The sequence below is a fragment of the Pseudophryne corroboree genome, chromosome 2 (genome assembly GCF_028390025.1).
Source record: "Pseudophryne corroboree isolate aPseCor3 chromosome 2, aPseCor3.hap2, whole genome shotgun sequence".
NCBI lineage: Eukaryota > Metazoa > Chordata > Amphibia > Anura > Myobatrachidae > Pseudophryne > Pseudophryne corroboree.
Window position 1 is genome coordinate 929,926,387 of NC_086445.1, and position 19,387 is coordinate 929,945,773.

A 19,387-nucleotide genomic window follows, 5' to 3' on the forward strand; every position below is an offset into this window, starting at 1 on the left:
CACAGTGTAGCTGGAAGACAGCTCCCCAGGCTCTCCCCTGTAGTTTTCAGGCTCAAAGGGTTAAAAAGAGAGGGGGGGCACTAAATTTAGGCGCAATATTGTTTATACAAGCAGCTATTGGGGAAAATTCAATTCACTCAGTGATAGTGTTTATCCCTACATTATATAGCGCTCTGGTGTGTGCTGGCATACTCTCTCTCTGTCTCCCCAAAGGGCTGTGTGGGGTCCTGTCCTCAGTCAGAGCATTCCCTGTGTGTGTGCGGTGTGTCGGTACGGCTGTGTCGACATGTTTGATGTGGAGGCGGAGCAGATGCCGATAAATGGGATGTCGCCCCCTGTGGGCCGACACAAGAGTGGATGGATAGGTGGAAGGTATTAACCGACAGTGTCAACTCCTGACATAAAAGGCTGGATGACGTAACAGCTATGGGACAGCCGGCTTCTCAGCACGCGCCTGCCCAGGCGTCTCAAAGGCCATCAGGGGCTCAAAAACGCCCGCTCCCTCAGATGGCAGACACAGATGTCGACACGGAGTCTGACTCCAGTGTCGACGAGGTTGAGACATATACACAATCCACTAGGAACATCCGTTACATGATCCCGGCAATAAAAAACGTGTTACACATCTCTGACATTAACCCAAGTACCACTAACAAAGGGTTTTATGTTTGGGGAGAAAAAGCAGGCAGTGTTTTGTTCCCCCATCAAATGAGTGAATGAAGTGTGAAAAAGCGTGGGTTCCCCCGATAAGAAACAGGTAATTTCTAAAAAGTTACTGATGGCGTACCTTTTCCCGCCAGAGGATAAGTTACGCTGGGAGATATCCCCTAGGGTGGATAAGGCGCTCACACGTTTGTCAAAAAAGGTGGCACTGCCGTCTTAGGATACGGCCACTTTGAAGGTACCTGCTGATAAAAAGCAGGAGGCTATCCTGAAGTCTGTATTTACACACTCCGGTACTAGACTGAGACCTGCAGATAGTGCTGCTGCAGCGTGGTCTGTAACCCTGTCAAACAGGGATACTATTTTGCGACCATAAGACGTCGTCTTATATATGAGGGATGCACAGAGGGATATTTTGCCGGCTGGCATCCAGAATTAATGCAATGTCCATTCTGTCAGGAGGGTATTAGAGACCCGACACTGGACAGGTGATGCTGACTTTAAAAGGCACATAGAGCCTTATAAGGGTGAGGAATTGTTTGGGGATGGTCTCTGGGACCTCGTATCCACAGCAACAGCTGGGAAGAAAAATTTTTACCTCAGGTTTCCTCACAGCCTAAGAAAGCACTGTATTATCAGGTACAGTCCTTTCGGCTTCAGAAAAGCAAGCAGGTCAAAGGCGCTTCCTTTCTGCACAGAGACGAGGGAAGAGGGAAAAAGCTGAACCAGTCAGCCAGTTCCCAGAATCAAAATTCTTCCCCCGCTTCCTCTGAGTCCACCGCATGACGCGGGGGCTCCACAGACGTAGCCAGGTACGGTGGGGGGCCGCCTCAAAAATTTCAGCGATCAGTGGGCTCGCTCACAGGTGGATCCCTGGATCCTTCAAGTAGTATCTCAGGGGTACAGGCTGGAATTCGAGGCGTCTCCCCCCCCGCCGTTTCCTCAAATCTGCCTTGCCGACAACTCCCTCAGGCAGGGAGGCTGTGCTAGAGGCAATTCACAAGCTGTATTCCCAGCAGGTGATAGTCAAGGTGCCCCTACTTCAACAAGGACGGGGTTACTATTCCACACTGTTTGTGGTATCGAAACCGGACGGTTCGGTGAGACCCATTTTAAATTTGAAGTCCTTGAACACATACATTAAAAAATTCAAGTTCAAGATGGAATCGCTCAGGGCGGTTATTGCAAGCCTGGAGGAGGGGGATTACATGGTATCCCTGGACATCAAGGATGCTTACCTACATGTCCCCATTTACCATCCTCACCAGGAGTACCTCAGATTTGTGGTACAGGATTGCCATTACCAATTCCAAACACTGCCGTCTGGACTGTCCACGGCACCGAGGGTCTTTACCAAGGTAATGGCAGAAATGAAAGGGAGTTTTTAATTATCCCGTACTTGGACGATCTCCTTATAAAGGCGAGGTCCATGGAGCAGTTGTAGGTCGGAGTAGCACTATCTCGGGAAGTGCTACAACAGCACGGATGGATTCTATACATTCCAAAGTCACAGCTGGTTCCTACCACACGCCTGCTGTTCCTGGGGATGGTTCTGGACACAGAACAGAAAAAAGTGTTTCTCCCGCAGGAGAAAGCCAAGGAGCTGTCATCTCTAGTCAGAGACCTCCTGAAACCAAAACAGGTATCGGTGCATCACTGCACACGAGTCCTGGGACAAATGGTAGCTTATTACGAAGCAAAATTCCATTCGGCAGGTTCCATGCAAGAACCTTTCAGTGGGACCTCTTGGACAAGTGGTCGGAATCGCATCTTCAGATGCATCGGCTGATAACCCTGTCTCCAAGGACCAGGGTATCTCTACTGTGGTGGCTGCAGAGTGCTCATCTTCAAGAGGGCCGCAGATTCGGCATACAGGACTGGGTCCTGGTAACCACGGATGCCAGCCTTCGAGGCTGGGGGGCAGTCACACAGGGAAGAAATTTCCAAGGACTTTGGTCAAGTCAGGAGTCGTCCCTACACATAAATATTCTGGAACTGAGGGCCATTTACAATGCCCTAAGTCTGGCAAGGCCTCTGCTTCAACACCAGCCGGTACTGATCCAATCAGACAACATCACGGCAGTCGCCCATGTAAACCGACAGGGCGGCACAAGAAGCAGGATGGCGATGGCAGAAGCCACAAGGATTCTCCGATGGGCGGAAAATCACGTCTTAGCACTGTCAGCAGTGTTCATTCCGGGAGTGGACAACTGGGAAGCAGACTTCCTCAGCAGACACGACCGACACCCGGGAGAGTGGGGACTTCATCCAGAAGTCTTCCAACTGTTGGTAAACCGGTGGGAAAGGCCACAGGTGGACATGATGGCGTCCCGCCTAAACAAAAAACTAGATATTGCGCCAGGTCAAGGGACCCTCAGGCAATAGCTGTGGACGCTCTAGTGACACCGTGGGTGTACCAGTCGGTTTATGTATTCCCTCCTCTGCGCCTCATACCAAAGGTACTGAGAATAATAAGAAAACGAGGAGTAAGAACGATACTCGTGGTTCCGGATGGGCCAAGAAGAACTTGGTACCCAGAACTTCAAGAAATAATATCAGAGGACCCATGGCCTCTACCGCTCAGACAGGATCTGCTACAGCAGGGGCCCTGTCTGTTCCAAGACTTACCGCGGCTGCGTTGGACGGCATGGCGGTTGAATTCCGGATCCTAAAGCAAAAGGGCATTCCGGAGGAAGTCATTCCTACGCTGATAAAAGCCAGGAAAGAAGTAACCGCAAACCATTATCACCGTATTTGGCGAAAATATGTTGCGTGGTGTGAGGCCAGGAAGGCCCCAACAGAGGAATTTCAGCTGGGTCGTTTTCTGCACTTCCTACAGTCAGGAGTGACCTATGGGCCTAAATTTGGGTTCCATTAAGGTCCAGATTTCGGCTCTGTCGATTTTCTTCCAGAAAGAACTGGCTTCACTGCCTGGAGTTCAGACATTTGTAAAGGGAGTGCTACATATTCAGCCCCTTTTTTGTGCCTTCTGTGGCACCTTGGGATCTCAACGTGGTGTTGAGTTTCTTAAAATCACATTGGTTTGAGCCACTTAAAACTGTGGATTTGAAATATCTCACGTGGACAGTGGTCATGTTATTGGCCTTGGCTTCGGCCAGGCGTGTGTCAGAATTAGCGGCTTTGTCATGTAAAAGCCCTTATCTGATTTTCCATATGGATAGGGCAGAATTGAGGACTCGTCCCCAGTTTCTCCCTAAGGTGGTATCAGCTTTTCACTTGAACCAACCTATTGTAGTGCCTGCGGCTACTAGGGACTTGGAAGATTCCAAGTTACTGGACGTAGTCAGGGCCTTAAAAATTTATATTCCAGGACGGCTGGAGTCAGGAAAACTGACTCGTTTTTTATCCTGTAGGCACCCAACAAAATAGGTGCTCCTGCTTCTAAGCAGACTATTGCTCGCTGAATTTGTAGCACAATTCAGCTGGAGCATTCTGCGGCTGGATTGCCGCATCCTAAATCAGTAACAGCCCATTCCACGAGGAAAGTGGGCTCATCTTGGGCGGCTGCCCGAGGGGTCTCGGCTTTACAACTTTGCCGAGCTGCAACTTGGTCAGGGGCAAACACGTTTGCTAAATTCTACAAATTTGATACCCTGGCTGAGGAGGACCTTGAGTTCTCTCATTCGGTGCTGCAGAGTCATCCGCACTCTCCCGCCCGTTTGGGAGCTTTGGTATAATCCCCATGGTCCTTACGGAGTTCCCAGCATCCACTAGGACGTCAGAGAAAATAAGATTTTACTCACCGGTAAATCTATTTCTCGTAGTCCGTAGTGGTGCTGGGCGCCCATCCCAAGTGCGGATTGTCTGCAATACTTGTATATAGTTATTGCCTAACTAAAGGGTTATTGTTGAGCCATCTGTTGAGAGGCTCAGTTATATTTCATACTGTTAACTGGGTATAGTATCACGAGTTATACGGTGTGATTGATGTGGCTGGTATGAGTCTTACCCGGGATTCAAAATCCTTCCTTATTGTGTCAGCTCTTCCGGGCACAGTATCCTAACTGAGGTCTGGAGGAGGGGTATAGAGGGAGGAGCCAGTGCACACCAGATAGTACCTAATCTTTCTTTTAGAGTGCCCAGTCTCCTGCGGAGCCCGTCTATTCCCCATGGTCCTTACGGAGTTCCCAGCATCCACTACGGACTACGAGAAATAGATTTACCGGTGAGTAAAATCTTATTTTAAAAAAGGTACAGGTTTCTTACAATGTGTACCTTGATTTGTGGCAGGTATTCCTCAATGGTCCAGGTGGAATAATAGGATTTTAATATACCTACCGTTAAATCCTTTTCTCATAGTCCGTAGGGGATGCTGGGGTCTATTTTAGTACCATGGGGTATAGACGGTTCCGCAGGAGCCTTCGGCACTTTAAGACTTTTCAACAGTGTGAACTGGCTCCTCCCTCTATGCCCCTCCTCCAGACCTCAGTATAGGAACTATGCCCGAGGAGACGGACAACATCGAGAGAAGTATGATATTAAGCTAGTGGCGAGATTCACACCAGCTCACACTGTTCAACCATGCCGCACAATATGGCATACAACTCAAAACTTGCCAACGAGCATGAATAACTTTACAGCAACTGCTGAATAACAACTTAACACGTGATTGGGTATATGCAATTGCGGTTTTGGATTCAACCGAATTCGACATATTCAATAAAAAACGGATTCGACAGTCCCGCTGTCGAAAAACGGACCAATTGACGAATAGTGTGCGTCCTGGATTCCACTTCATGGACGGCACAAAAGTGTTCAATAATCTTGAAAAAAAATGCGTGGGGCCCCCCCTCCTAAGCATAACCAGCCTCGGGCTCTTTGAGCCGATCCTGGTTGTAAAAATACGGGGGGGGGAATGACAGGGGATCCCCCGTATTTTAACAACCAGCATCGTTCCTGCGCCTGGTCCTGGTGCCAAAAATACGGGGGACAAAACACGTAGGGGTCCCCCATATTTCTCTAACGTCCTAGTGGATGCTGGGGACTCCGTAAGGACCATGGGGAATAGCGGGCTCCGCAGGAGACTGGGCACTCTAAAGAAAGATTTAGTACTATCTGGTGTGCACTGGCTCCTCCCTCTATGCCCCTCCTCCAGACCTCAGTTAGAATCTGTGCCCGGACAGAGCTGGGTGCTTTTAGTGAGCTCTCCTGAGCTTGCTAATAAGAAAGTATTTTAGTTAGGTTTTTTTTATTTTCAGAGAGCTTCTGCTGGCAACAGACTCTCTGCTATGTGGGACTGAGGGGAGAGAAGCAAACCTACTAACTGCGGCTAGGTTGCGCTCTTAGGCTACTGGACACCATTAGCACCAGAGGGATCGAACACAGGACCTGACCTTGTCGACGTTCCCGGAGCCGCGCCGCCGTCCCCCTCGCAGAGCCATAAGACAGAAGCCGGCAGAAGCGGAGAAGACATCGAAATCATCGGCAGAAGACTCCTGTCTTCACATGAGGTAGCGCACAGCACTGCAGCTGTGCGCCATTGCGCCCACACTAACCCACACACTCCGGTCACTGTAGGGTGCAGGGCGCAGGGGGGGGCGCCCTGGGCAGCAATTGATACCTCCTGGCGAAAGCTGCATATAGACAGTAGGACACTGTTATATGTATGAGCCCCCGCCATTTATTTTACAAAAAAATTGCGGGACAGAAGCCCGCCGCTGAGGGGGCGGGGCCTTCTTCCTCAGCACTCACCAGCGCCATTTTCCTTCCACAGCTCCGCTGAGAGGAAGCTCCCCAGGCTCTCCCCTGCAGAATCACGGTAGAGGGGTAAAAAAGAGAGGGGGGGCACATAAATTTAGGCGCATTAATAATATTACAGCAGCTACTGGGTAAACACTAAGTTACTGTGTAATCCCTGGGTTATATAGCGCTGGGGTGTGTGCTGGCATACTCTCTCTCTGTCTCTCCAAAAGGCCTTGTGGGGGTCCTGTCCTCATTTAGAGCTTCCCCTGTGTGTGTGGTGTGTCGGTACGCGTGTGTCGACATGTTTGACGAAGAGGGCTATGTGGAGGCAGAGCAAGTGCAGTTGACTGATGTGTCGCCACCGACGGTGCCGACACCTGATTGGATGGATATGTGGAAGGTGTTAAATGATAATGTAAACTCCTTACATAAAAGGTTGGATAAAGCCGATACCTCGGGCCAGTCAAAGTCTCAACCCATGCCTGATCCTACCGTGCAGAGGCCCTCAGGGTCTCAAAAGCGCCCACTATCCAAAATGGTTGACACAGATGTCGACACGGATTCTGACTCCAGTGTCGACGACGATGATGCAAAATTTCAACCAAAAATGACAAAAGCTATACGTTACATGATTATAGCGATGAAGGATGTTTTACACATATCAGAGGTAAACCCTGTCCCTGACAAGAGGGTTTATATGTATGGGGAGAAAAAGCAAGAGGTGACTTTTCCCCCTTCACATGAGTTAAATGAGTTATGTGAAAGAGCGTGGGATTCCCCAGATAAGAAAGTCCTGATTTCCAAAAGGTTACTTATGGCGTACCCTTTCCCGCCAGAGGACAGGGTGCGCTGGGAATCCTCCCCTAGGGTAGATAAAGCTCTCAAACGCTTATCTAAGAAGGTGGCCCTGCCGTCGCAGGATACGGCCACCCTAAAGGATCCTGCAGATAGAAAGCAGGAAAGTATCCTGAAATCTGTTTATACACATTCAGGGACTCTACTGAGGCCGGCAATTGCGTCGGCGTGGATGTGTAGTGCTGTAGCAGCGTGGACAGATAATCTGTCTGAGGAAATGGATACCTTGGACAGGGATACCATTATCCTGACCCTGGGGCATATAAAAGACACTGTCCTATATATGAGGGATGCCCAGAGGGACATTTGCCTACTGGGCTCTAGAATTAATGCAATGTAAATTTCTGCCAGGAGGGTCCCGTGGACTCGGCAGTGGACAGGTAGTGGCGGATCTAGACTTAACTTTTAGGGGGGGGCGGTTTAAGAATTATGACTCCTCCCCCTAAACATAGCCCCTCCCACTTAGTAATGCCCTTCCCGTTCGCTTCTAAAAATTTCCTATTGTTGCCATTACTAATAAAATGTTGCCAGTTAGTGGAGAGAACCCAGCGCACTGGTGATACAGACTGGCGAATCACCATTCCTTCCATCAGAGGTGGTAGAGGCTAAGACAGTAGGGCAATTTAAACATGCATGGGATAGACATAAGGATATTCTTACAAAGAAATAAGGATCAGATAAGGTTAGAGATAAAAATAATGTTAAAAAAAAAATAAGGGGGCAGACTAGATGGGCCAAGTGGTTCTTATCTGCCGACAAATTCTGTTTCTACAGCACACAGAATGAGCCGAAATTCACATTATAGCACACTGTATGAGCTGAAATTCACAATGTAGCACACAGTATGATCCGAAATTCACATTATAGCACGCAGAATGAGCCGAAATTCACATCATAGCACGCAGAATGATCCGAAATGCACATCATAGCACACAGAATGATCCGAAATGCACATCATAGCACACAGAATGATCCGAAATGCACATTATAGCACGCAGAATGATCCGAAATGCACATCATAGCACGCAGAATGATCCGAAATGCACATCATAGCACGCAGAATGATCCGAAATGCACATCATAGCACGCAGAATGATCCGAAATGCACATCATAGCACGCAGAATGATCCGAAATGCACATCATAGCACGCAGAATGAGCCGAAATGCACATTATAGCATGCAGAATGATCCTAAATGCACATTATAGCACACTGAATGATCCTAAATGCACATTATAGCACGCAGAATGATCCTAAATGCACATTATAGCACACTGAATGATCCTAAATGCACATTATAGCACGCAGAATGATCCTAAATGCACATTATAGCACACTGAATGATCCTAAATGCACATTATAGCACACTGAATGATCCTAAATGCACATTATAGCACACTGAATGATCCTAAATGCACATTGTAGCACACTGAATGATCCTAAATGCACATTATAGCACGCAGAATGATCCTAAATGCACATTATAGCACACTGAATGATCCTAAATGCACATTATAGCACGCAGAATGATCCTAAATGCACATTATAGCACAATGTATGAGGCGAAATTCACACACACCTGACAGACACACACTCACACACACACCTGACAGTGAATGGAGGCCGGGTCCCGCCACGGTATTGGGAACGGGGCGGAGAGTGGTGCAGCACGGCGGGGGACGAGGAGAGAGAGAGAGCGTCCTGACGCGCGTACAGGGAGGAGGGGGCGTGGTAAAAACAGGCCGCTGTACGCGTGTCAGGACGCTCTCTCTCTCCCCTTCCCCCGCCGCGCTGCACCGCTATCCACCCCGTTCCCACCACCGCAGCGGGACCCGGCCTCCATCTCGGTGCTGGTACATGTAGTACGATTAGGGCCTAGTACATGTAGGCCCTAATCGCCCCCCGCTAAATCCGCCACTGTGGACAGGTGATGCAGACTCCAAAAAACACATGGAGGTGTTACCTTACAAGGGTGAGGAATTGTTTGGGGACGGTCTCTCGGACCTGGTTTCCACAGCTACTGCTGGGAAGTCAAACTTTTTGCCATATATTCCCTCACAACCTAAGAAAGCACCGTATTACCAAATGCAGTCCTTTCGCGCACAAAGAAGCAAGAAGGTCAGAGGTGCTTCCTTTCTTGCTAGAGGCAGGGGTAGAGGAAAAAAGCTGCACCTTACAGCTAGTTCCCAGGAACAGAAGTCCTCCCCGGCTTCCACTAAATCCACCGCATGACGCTGGGGCTCCACGGGTGGAGCCAGGAGCGGTGGGGGCGCGTCTCCGACATTTCAGCCACCAGTGGGTTCGCTCACGGGTGGATCCCTGGGCTATACAGATTGTGTCTCAGGGATACAAGCTGGAATTCGAGGTGATGCCCCCTCAACGTTACCTAAAATCGGCCCTGCCAGCTTCCCCCATAGAAAGGGAAGTAGTGGTAGCGGCAATTCACAAGCTATTTCTCCAGCAGGTGGTGGTAAAGGTTCCCCTTCTTCAACAGGGAAAGGGATACTATTCCACAATGTTTGTGGTACCGAAACCGGACGGTTCGGTCAGACCTATATTAAATTTAAAGTCCCTGAACATTTATCTGAAAAGATTCAAGTTCAAAATGGAATCGCTCAGAGCGGTCATTGCAAGCCTGGAAGAGGGGGATTTTATGGTGTCTCTGGACATCAAGGATGCTTACTTGCATGTCCCCATTTATCCGCCTCATCAGGAGTACCTCAGATTTGTGGTACAGGACTGTCATTACCAATTCCAGACGTTGCCGTTTGGGCTCTCGACGGCACCGAGAATATTTACCAAGGTGATGGCAGAAATGATGGTGATCCTGAGAAAGCAAGGAGTCACAGTTATCCCATACTTGGACGATCTCCTCATAAAGGCGAGGTCGAGGGAGCAGTTGCAGATCAGCGTAGCGCACTCTCAGGAAGTGTTGCAACAGCATGGCTGGATTCTGAATATCCCAAAGTCGCAGCTGATTCCTACGACGCGTCTGCCCTTTCTGGGCATGATTCTGGACACAGACCAGAAGAAGGTGTTTCTCCCGACGGAGAAGGCTCAAGAGCTTGTGACTCTAGTCAGAGACCTCTTAAAACCGAAACAGGTGTCGGTGCATCACTGCACGCGAGTCCTGGGAAAGATGGTGGCATCATACGAGGCCATTCCCTTCGGCAGGTTCCATGCGAGGATCTTTCAATGGGATCTGTTGGACAAATGGTCCGGATCGCATCTTCAGATGCATCGGCTGATCACCCTGTCCCCCAGGGCCAGGGTGTCTCTTCTGTGGTGGCTACAGAGTGCTCACCTTCTCGAGGGCCGCAGGTTCGGCATACAGGACTGGGTCCTAGTGACCACGGATGCGAGCCTCCGAGGGTGGGGGGCAGTCACTCAAGGAAGAAACTTCCAAGGGTTGTGGTCAAGTCAGGAGGCTTGTCTGCACATAAATATCCTGGAACTAAGGGCCATATCAACGCCCTGAGTCAAGCGGAGCCCCTGCTTCGCAACCAACTGCTGCTGATTCAGTCAGACAACATCACCGCGGTGGCTTATGTAAACTGCCAGGGCGGCACAAGAAGCAGAGTCGCGATGGCGGAAGCCACCAGGATTCTTCGGTGGGCGGAGAATCACGTACAAGCACTGTCAGCAGTGTTCATGCCGGGGGTGGACAACTGGGAAGCAGACTTCCTCAGCAGGCACGACCTTCACCCGGGAGAGTGGGGACTTCATCACAAAGTCTTCATTCAGATTACAAATCGATGGGAACTGCCACAGGTAGACATGATGGCGTCCCGTCTCAACAAAAAGCTACAACGGTATTGCGCCAGGTCAAGAGACCTTCAGGCGATAGCTGTGGACGCCCTGGTAACACTGTGGGTGTTCCAATCGGTCTATGTGTTTCCTCCTCTTCCTCTCATACCCAAGGTGCTGAGAATCGTAAGAAGAAAAGGAGTAAATACTCATTGTTCCAGATTGGCCACGAAGGCCTTGGTACCCGGAACTGCAAGAAATGCTCACAGAGGACCCATGGCCTCTGCCTCTCAGACTGGACCTGTTGCAACAGGGGCCCTGCCTGTTCCAAGACTTACCGCGGCTGCGTTTGACGGCATGGCGGTTGAACGCCGGATCCTAGCGGAAAAAGGCATTCCAGAGGAAGTTATTCCTACGCTGATAAAGGCTAGGAAGGACGTGACAGCAAAGCATTATCACCGCATATGGCGAAAATATGTTGCTTGGTGTGAGGCCAGGAAGGCCCCTACAGAGGAATTCCAAATGGGCAGATTTCTGCACTTTCTACAGTCTGGAGTGACTATGGGCTTGAAGTTGGGATCCATAAAGGTCCAGATTTCGGCCCTATCCATTTTCTTTCAAAAGGAACTGGCGTCTCTTCCTGAAGTTCAGACGTTTGTTAAGGGAGTGCTGCATATTCATCCCCCTTTTGTGCCATCAGTGGCACCTTGGGATCTCAACGTGGTGTTGGGTTTCCTAAAATCCCACTGGTTTGAACCACTTAAGACCGTGGAGCTAAAGTATCTCACGTGGAAGGTGGTCATGCTATTGGCCTTAGCTTCGGCTAGGTGTGTGTCAGAATTGGCGGCTTTGTCATGCAAAAGCCCTTATCTGGTTTTTCATATGGACAGGGCAGAATTGCGGACTCGTCCCCAATTTCTGCCAAAGGTGGTGTCATCTTTTCATTTGAACCAACCTATTGTAGTGCCTGCGGCTACTGCGGTGACTTGGAGGATTCCAGGTTACTAGATGTAGTCAGGGCTTTGAAGATTTATGTAGCCAGAACGGCTGGAGTCAGGAAAACTGACTCGCGGTTTATCCTATATGCCCCCAACAAGTTGGGGGCTCCTGCTTCAAAGCAAACCGTTGCCCGCTGGATCTGTAACACGATTCAGCAGGCTCTTTCTGCGGCTGGATTGCCGCATCCAAAATCAGTGAAAGCCCATTCCACAAGGAAGGTGGGCTCTTCTTGGGCGGCTGCCTGAAGGGTCTCTGCTTTACAGCTTTGCCGAGCTGCTACTTGGTCGTGTTCAAACACATTTGCAAAATTCTACAAGTTTGATACCCTGGCTGAGGAGGACCTTGAGTTTGCCCATTCGGTGCTGCAGAGTCATCCGCACTCTCCCGCCCGTTTGGGAACTTTGGTATAAACCCCATGGTCCTTACGGAGTCCCCAGCATCCACTAGGACGTTAGAGAAAATAAGATTTTACTCACCGGTAAATCTATTTCTCATAGTCCGTAGTGGATGCTGGGCGCCCGTCCCTAGTGCGGACTTTCTGCAATACGTGTACATAGTTATTGCTTCATAATAGTTTATGTTCTGTTGGCATCCATTGTTGATGCCCTGTTGTTGTTCATACTGTTGACTGGATAAGTGTATCACAAGTTATACGGTGTGATTGGTGTGGCTGGTATGAGTCTTACCCGGGATTCCAAAATCCTTTCCTTATAGTGTCTGCTCTTCCGGGCACAGTTTCCTTAACTGAGGTCTGGAGGAGGGGCATAGAGGGAGGAGCCAGTGCACACCAGATAGTACTAAATCTTTCTTTAGAGTGCCCAGTCTCCTGCTGAGCCCGCTATTCCCCATGGTCCTTACGGAGTCCCCAGTATCCACTACGGACTATGAGAAATAGATTTACCGGTGAGTAAAATCTTATTTTTTCACACCAGCACCGGGCTCCACTAGTCAGAGAGATAATGCCACAGCCGGGGAACACTTTTATATAGGTCCCTGCGGCCCTGGCATTAAATCACTAACTAGTCACCCCTGGCCGGGGTACCCTGGAGGAGTGGGAACCCCTTAAATCAAGGGCCCCCTCCCTTCCAGCCACCCAAGGGCCAGGGGTGAAGCCCGAGGCTGTCCCCCCACATCCAAGGGCAGTGGATGGGGGGCTGATAGCCTTGTGTCAAAAAAAAGAAGATTGTTTTTTGTAGCAGAACTAAAAGTCCCAGCAAGCCTCCCCCGCAAGCTGGTACTTGGAGAACCACAAGTACCAGCATGCGGGGGGGAACTGGCCCGCTGGTACCTGTAGTTCTACTACAAAAAAAAATGCCCAAATAAAAACAGTACACACACACCGTGACAGTATAACTTTATTACATACATGCACACCAACATACACACATACTTACCTATGTTGACACGACGAGTCGGTCCCCTTCTCCACGTAGAATCCACGGGGTACCTGTAAATAAAATTATACTCACAACAATCCGGGGTAGATCGGTCCTCTTCTTTGATTGTAATCCACGTACTTGGCAAAATAAAAAAAAACGACGAACACGATCCACGTACTGAAAGGGGTCCCATGTTTACACATGGGACCCCTTTCCCCGACTGCCGGGACCCCCGTGACTGCTGCAAAAGAGGGTCTCTTCAGCCAATCAGGGAGCGCCACGTCGTGGCACTCTCCTAATTGGCTGTGTGCGTCTGAGCTGTCAGGTGGCGCACTCGATATACAATGTAGCGCATAGGCGCTCCATTATATCCAATGGTGGGAACTTTGCGGTCAGCGGTTGACCGTGAGGGTGACCCCACATAACCTCGCGGTCAACCGCTGACCGCAAAGTTCCCACCATTGGATATAATGGAGCCCCTAATTCAGACACTCGTCTGCCTGATGCCAAGTCCAACTGCATGACCACTTTCCAAGTGAGAAACTTCAACTCCACCTCTTGCAGAGGTTCAAACCAATATGATTTAAGGCACTGCAACACCACATTAAGATCCCATGGTGCCGCAGGAGGCACAAATGGAGGTTGGATGCGCAGAACCCCCTTCACGAAAGTCTGAACCTCAGGAAGGGAAGCCAACTGTTTCTGAAAGAAAATGGACAAAGCCGAAATTTGGACCTTGATAGATCCCAATCTTAACCCTGCATCCACACCAGCCTGTAGAAATAGGAGAAGACGTCCTAATTGAAACTCCACCGTTGGAGAATTCTTGGATTCACACCAAGATACATATTTTCTCCAAATGCGATGATAATGTTTAGACGTTACTCCTTTCCTGGCCTGAATAAGTGTGGGAATGACTTAGTTGGGAATACCCTTTCGGGCTAGGATCTGGCGCTCAACAGCCATGCCGCCAAACTTAGCTGCGGTAAGTCTTGATAAACCAACGGCCCCTGCTGAAGCAGGTCCTCTCGAAGAGGAAGAAGCCGAGGATCTTCTATCAGTAACTCCTGAAGATCTGGATACCAAGCCCTCCTTGGCCAGTCTGGGACAATGAGAATTGCCCGAACCTTTGTTCTTCTTATGATTTTGGTATTAGTGGAAGTGGAGGGAACACATATACTGACTGGAACACCCACTGGGTCACCAGTGCATCCACTGCTATTGCTTGTGGGTCTCTCGACCTGGAACAATATTTCTGAAGCTTGTTGTTGAGACGAGATGCCATCATGTCTACTTGAGGAATGCCCCAACGACTTGCTACCTCCGCAAATACTTCCTGGATGGAGATCGTGCTACTGAGGAAGTATGCTTCCCAGTTGTCCACTCCCGGAATAAAGATTGCTGATAGAGCTCTTGCTTGTCTTTCTGCCCAGAGGAGTATTTTTGTAACCTCTGCCATTGCAGCTCTGCTTTCCTTTCCTCCCTGACGGTTTATGCAAGCTACCGCTGTTACATTGTCTGACTGGATCTGTATGGGACGACCTTGAAGAAGGTGTGCCGCTTGATGAAGGCTGTTGTAAACAGCCCTCAACTCCAGAATGTTTATGTGAAGAAGTGTTTATTGACTTGACCATCTTCCTTGGAAGCTTTCCCCTTGCGTGACTGCTCCCCAACCTCGGAGACTTGCATCCGTGGTCACTAGGATCCAGGCTTGAATCCCGAACCTGCGTCCCTCCAGGCGGTGAGAACTTTGTAGCCACCACAGAAATTATGGCTTTCATTGACAGGAGTATCCTCTGGTGCATGTGTAGATGCGATCCGGACCACTTGTCCAGTAGATCCCACTGGAACAGCCTGGCATGGAATTGCCCATATTGTAGAGCCTCGTAGGCCGCTACCATCTTCCCCAGCAGGCGAATGCACTGATGAATCGACACGTGTGCTGGTTTCAATATTTGTTTCACCATCCTCTGGATCTCCAGAGCCTTTTCCACCAGTAGAAATACTTTCTGTACCTCGGTGTCCAGTATCATTCCCAGAAATGATAACCTCATTGTGGGTTCCAATTGTGATTTTGGAAGGTGTATGATCCAACCGTGCTGTTGAAGCACCGTCAGAGATAGTGCAATGTTTTGCACTAACTTCTTCCTGGATCTCGCTTCTATCAGGAGATCGTCCAGGTAAGGAATTGTGTTGACTTCTTTCTTGCGAAGGAGAACCATCACCATGGTGAATACTCTCGGTGCCGCGGAGAGTCCGAATGGCAATGTCTGGAACTGGTAGTGGCAGTCCTGAACCGTAAATCTTAGATATGCTTGATGTGGAGGGTAAATGGGAACATGCAAATAAGCATCTTTGATGTCCACCGACACCATAAATTCCTTTCCTCCAAGCTGGAGATTACTGTTCTCAGTAATTTTGAATCTTTTTAGACAAAGGTTCAGCGATTTTAGGTTTAAAATCATCTGACCGAGCCATCCGGCTTCGGAACCACAAACATGCTTGAATCAAATCCTGTTTCCTGTTGTAGCCCAGGAACTAAGGTAATTACTTTTTCCTGACATTTCTGTATTGCTTCCAGTAAATTTCTTCTGTCTTGAACAGAAACTGGTAAGGCTGATTTGAAAAATCGGCATGGATGGAGATCTTGAAACTTTTACTTGTAACCTTGGGATACTATTTATAGTATCCAAGGATCTAGATCTGATTGTACCTAGATCTGGCTGAAGAGTTGTAGGCATGCCTCCATCTGAGCGCACTCCCATAGGGGAGCCCCAGCGTCATGCTGTGGTTTTAGCAGGAGCAGCGGCTGACTTCTGCTCCTGCGATCCTGGTGCAGTTGTAGGTTTCCTAACTCTTCCCCGCCCTCTTCCTGCGAAAAAGGGGGTGCCTTTGGCTTTTTTTGTGTTTGTTGGGCCGAACGGACTGCATCGTATGCGAATGATATGCTTTCTTTGCAGGTGCCGTTGCATAAGGGAGAAATGCTGATTTACCTGAGGTAGTCGTCGAAATCATGACATCCAGCTGGTCCCCAAATAGCGCCTCACCTTTGTAGGGGAGCGCTTCAATATTCCTCTTTGATTCTGCATCTGCATTCCACTGGCGAATACACAGTGCTCTGTGAGCTGAAACCACCATAGCTGAAGATTTGGAACCTAATAACCCAACATGGTGGGCCTGAGTAACATTCCGGTAGCCATATAAAGGGACTTTAAGGTCGTCTCTAACTTACTGTCAGCAGGCTCCTTTAATGAAGCCAACCCTGGGGCAGGTAAAATTATTTCCTTAGACAACCTAGAAACTGAGGTGTCTACCACCTTTTCCTGTCTTCCTCAGGGAAAGGGTACGCCAAACGTATTCTCCTAGGAATACAGGTTGAGTATCCCATATCCAAATATTCCGAAATACGGAATATTCCAAAATACGGACTTTTTTGAATGCGAGTGAGATAGTGAAACCTTTGTTTTTTGATGACTCAATGTACACAAACTTTATTTAATACACACAGTTATTAAAAAATATTGTATTAAATGACCTTCATGCTGTGTGTATATGAAACATAAATGAATTGTGTGAATGTAGACACTTTGTTTAATGCACAAAGTTATAAAAATATTGTCTAAAATTGCCTACAGGTTGTGTGTATAAGGTGTATATGAAACATAAATGCATTCTGTGCTTAGATTTAGGTCCCATCACCATGATATCTCATTATGGTATGCAATTATTCCAAAATACGGAAAAATCCGATATCCAAAATACCTCTGGTCCCAAGCATTTTGGATAAGGGATACTCAACCTGTATTAAATTTCTTTTCTGGGTAGACCAGGAATTTTCAAAGAATGTATTCAATTCCTTTGAAGGAGGAAAAGTTATCACCTGCTTTTTATTTAAATTAAAATAAGCATTTTCCTCAGGTTCAGGTGTTGAATCTGTAATCTCTAACACCTCCCTAATAGCAACTATCATACATTGAATGCTTTTTGCTAATTTGGGATCCACCCCTTTCAAATCCCCAGTGTTGACATCTGTGTCGGAATATGTGACTGTCACCTTGCATAATCTGCGCAAGTGACCTCTTTTGGGAACTTGAGGGGTCCCGTGTGGATGACGTGCAGGGATCAGAAAATAGTACATCCTCCACTGACTTTCTCCAATATTTTGTCTGTTGTTCAGTCTCAGAGAATTTTCTAGAAAGCTTTGACATATTACTTTGTCATTCTCTCACCCACTCTGGCTCCTTCTGTGAGGGAAGGTCCACCACATTACACTCCTGCGTATCTAAAATGGCTTCCTCAGGGGAAGAGCTCTCTCCATTGTCTGACACGTCACAAATGTGCACTTTCACACCACAATCATACAGGGGAGCTATCGGTGACAGACCCACACTAAAATCTGTCAGAGAAACGCAGAGAGATTTGCCAGTTCACACACTGCGCCCTATATGAAGAGAATTGTATATGTATATTTATTATACAAAACCTTCAGCGCTTTATTTCAATATTAGGCACTCTCACCTAATGTAATAAACACTCCGCCCCCCTCCCCTCTATAACACCCTGGTACTTGTTTCAGTATTATGAGGAGGAACAGTGTCTGTCAGCTTTTCTCTGTGACCCTGCATGAGAAAATGGCAGAGTGAGTGTCTGGCAAGTCTGAGGAGATTCCCGCCTTCCTGCCTTAGCTACAATGATTTTTATACTGGCTGGGGTTTGTAAGTCAGAGGCTATACATGTATTTACCGTTTTGCCAGTGAGAGTAAGGATTTTCCATGCAGCTCAGGGTGCCCACCTCCGCTCCCTGCACCCAGTGTGTTTTGAGATGCATGCTCGCGCAGCTTCATCCGCTGCACTGTACCTTTTTTGCCGCCAACGATGACCGGAGGACCCCTCTCTGCAGGACTCCGGTAATATACTCACCAGCCTTCTGACTTCTGGCTCTGTTAGGGGGTGTCGGCAGTGCTGTGGGAGTGAACGCTGGTCAGGCTTGGTCTGTGTTCAGTACCCTTCAGGAGCTAATGGTGTCCTGTCAGCGGAAGCAGAACCATTAACTAATTGAGAAGTTGGTTCCTACTTCCCTCCCTAAGTCCCACAAAGCAGGGAAGCTGTTGCCAGCAGCTTCCCTGTAAAATAAAAAAACTAACAAAGTCTTTTTCTAGCAGAACCCTGTAGAGCTCCACTAGTGTGCATCCAGTCTCCCGGGCACATTTTCTAAACTGGGGTCTGGAGGAGGGGCATAGAGGGAGGAGCCAGTTCACACTGTTGAAAAGTCTTAAAGTGCCAAAGGCTCCTGCGGAACAATCTATACCCCATGGTACTAAAATGGACCCCAGCATCCTCTAGGACGTAAGAGAAATAGCAGGAGTAGTTTGCCGGCAAACATGAGGGGTGTAATCGGTGGTATGGCAATCACTGTCCCCCTCCCCTCTGTCATCAACGTGTTTCCCCTGTCATGCAGACTTCATCCTGATTAACTACTCTATTCTTGCATTTTGAGTTTAATACCTTGAAATTGTAACTTCCTAAAACCTAGTTATTTGGTATATCAAGGTAAAGCCTGTCAAAGTCGTTTAAAATGTCGTCTTTTTTGTTTGTTTGTTTTTTTATTTTTTTTATTTAAATATCTCACTCCTTAGATGAGAACATTTTGGTTTTCTATATTCATGCATGAAAATTGTAAATCTTTATAATTGTAAAACTATGTGAGACGACATGAAAATTGAAGATTTGTGTTCCACATTGTGATACTAAAATTGTGAAACCTAAAATAATTAAGTAATTGAAAATACTAAGCTGATGTGGAATGACCTTTCAATGTCTATTGCTTCACATGTTATTTGTTTGAAAGTTTTTCACTCTAAACTTGAATGATTCATTTTTTTATGAACAGGGTGAACTAAATGGTCAAAGAGGACTGGTACCATCTAATTACTTAGAGCTTTCTCAGACTCAAACTGAAGAAGCAAATTCTCAAGGAACAGCTCGTATAAGAGGAGACAAGGAGGTGAGAGCAGCTAAGAATGGTCTTTATCATTGGCTTA

The 19,387-nt window shown here is 48.1% G+C and overlaps 1 protein-coding gene across 15 annotated transcripts in view; it reads left to right on the forward strand.

Moving 5' to 3' along the window:
• TSPOAP1 (TSPO associated protein 1) overlaps positions 1 to 19,387 on the forward strand; it is a 941,658-nt gene that overhangs the window by 912,873 nt on the left and 9,398 nt on the right. For all 15 annotated transcript variants that reach the window (XM_063956204.1, XM_063956202.1, XM_063956206.1 and 12 more), the window contains one exon: positions 19,237 to 19,350. In XM_063956204.1, the coding sequence (XP_063812274.1) occupies positions 19,237 to 19,350 (114 nt within the window). The remainder of the gene's footprint in view (positions 1 to 19,236; positions 19,351 to 19,387) is intronic.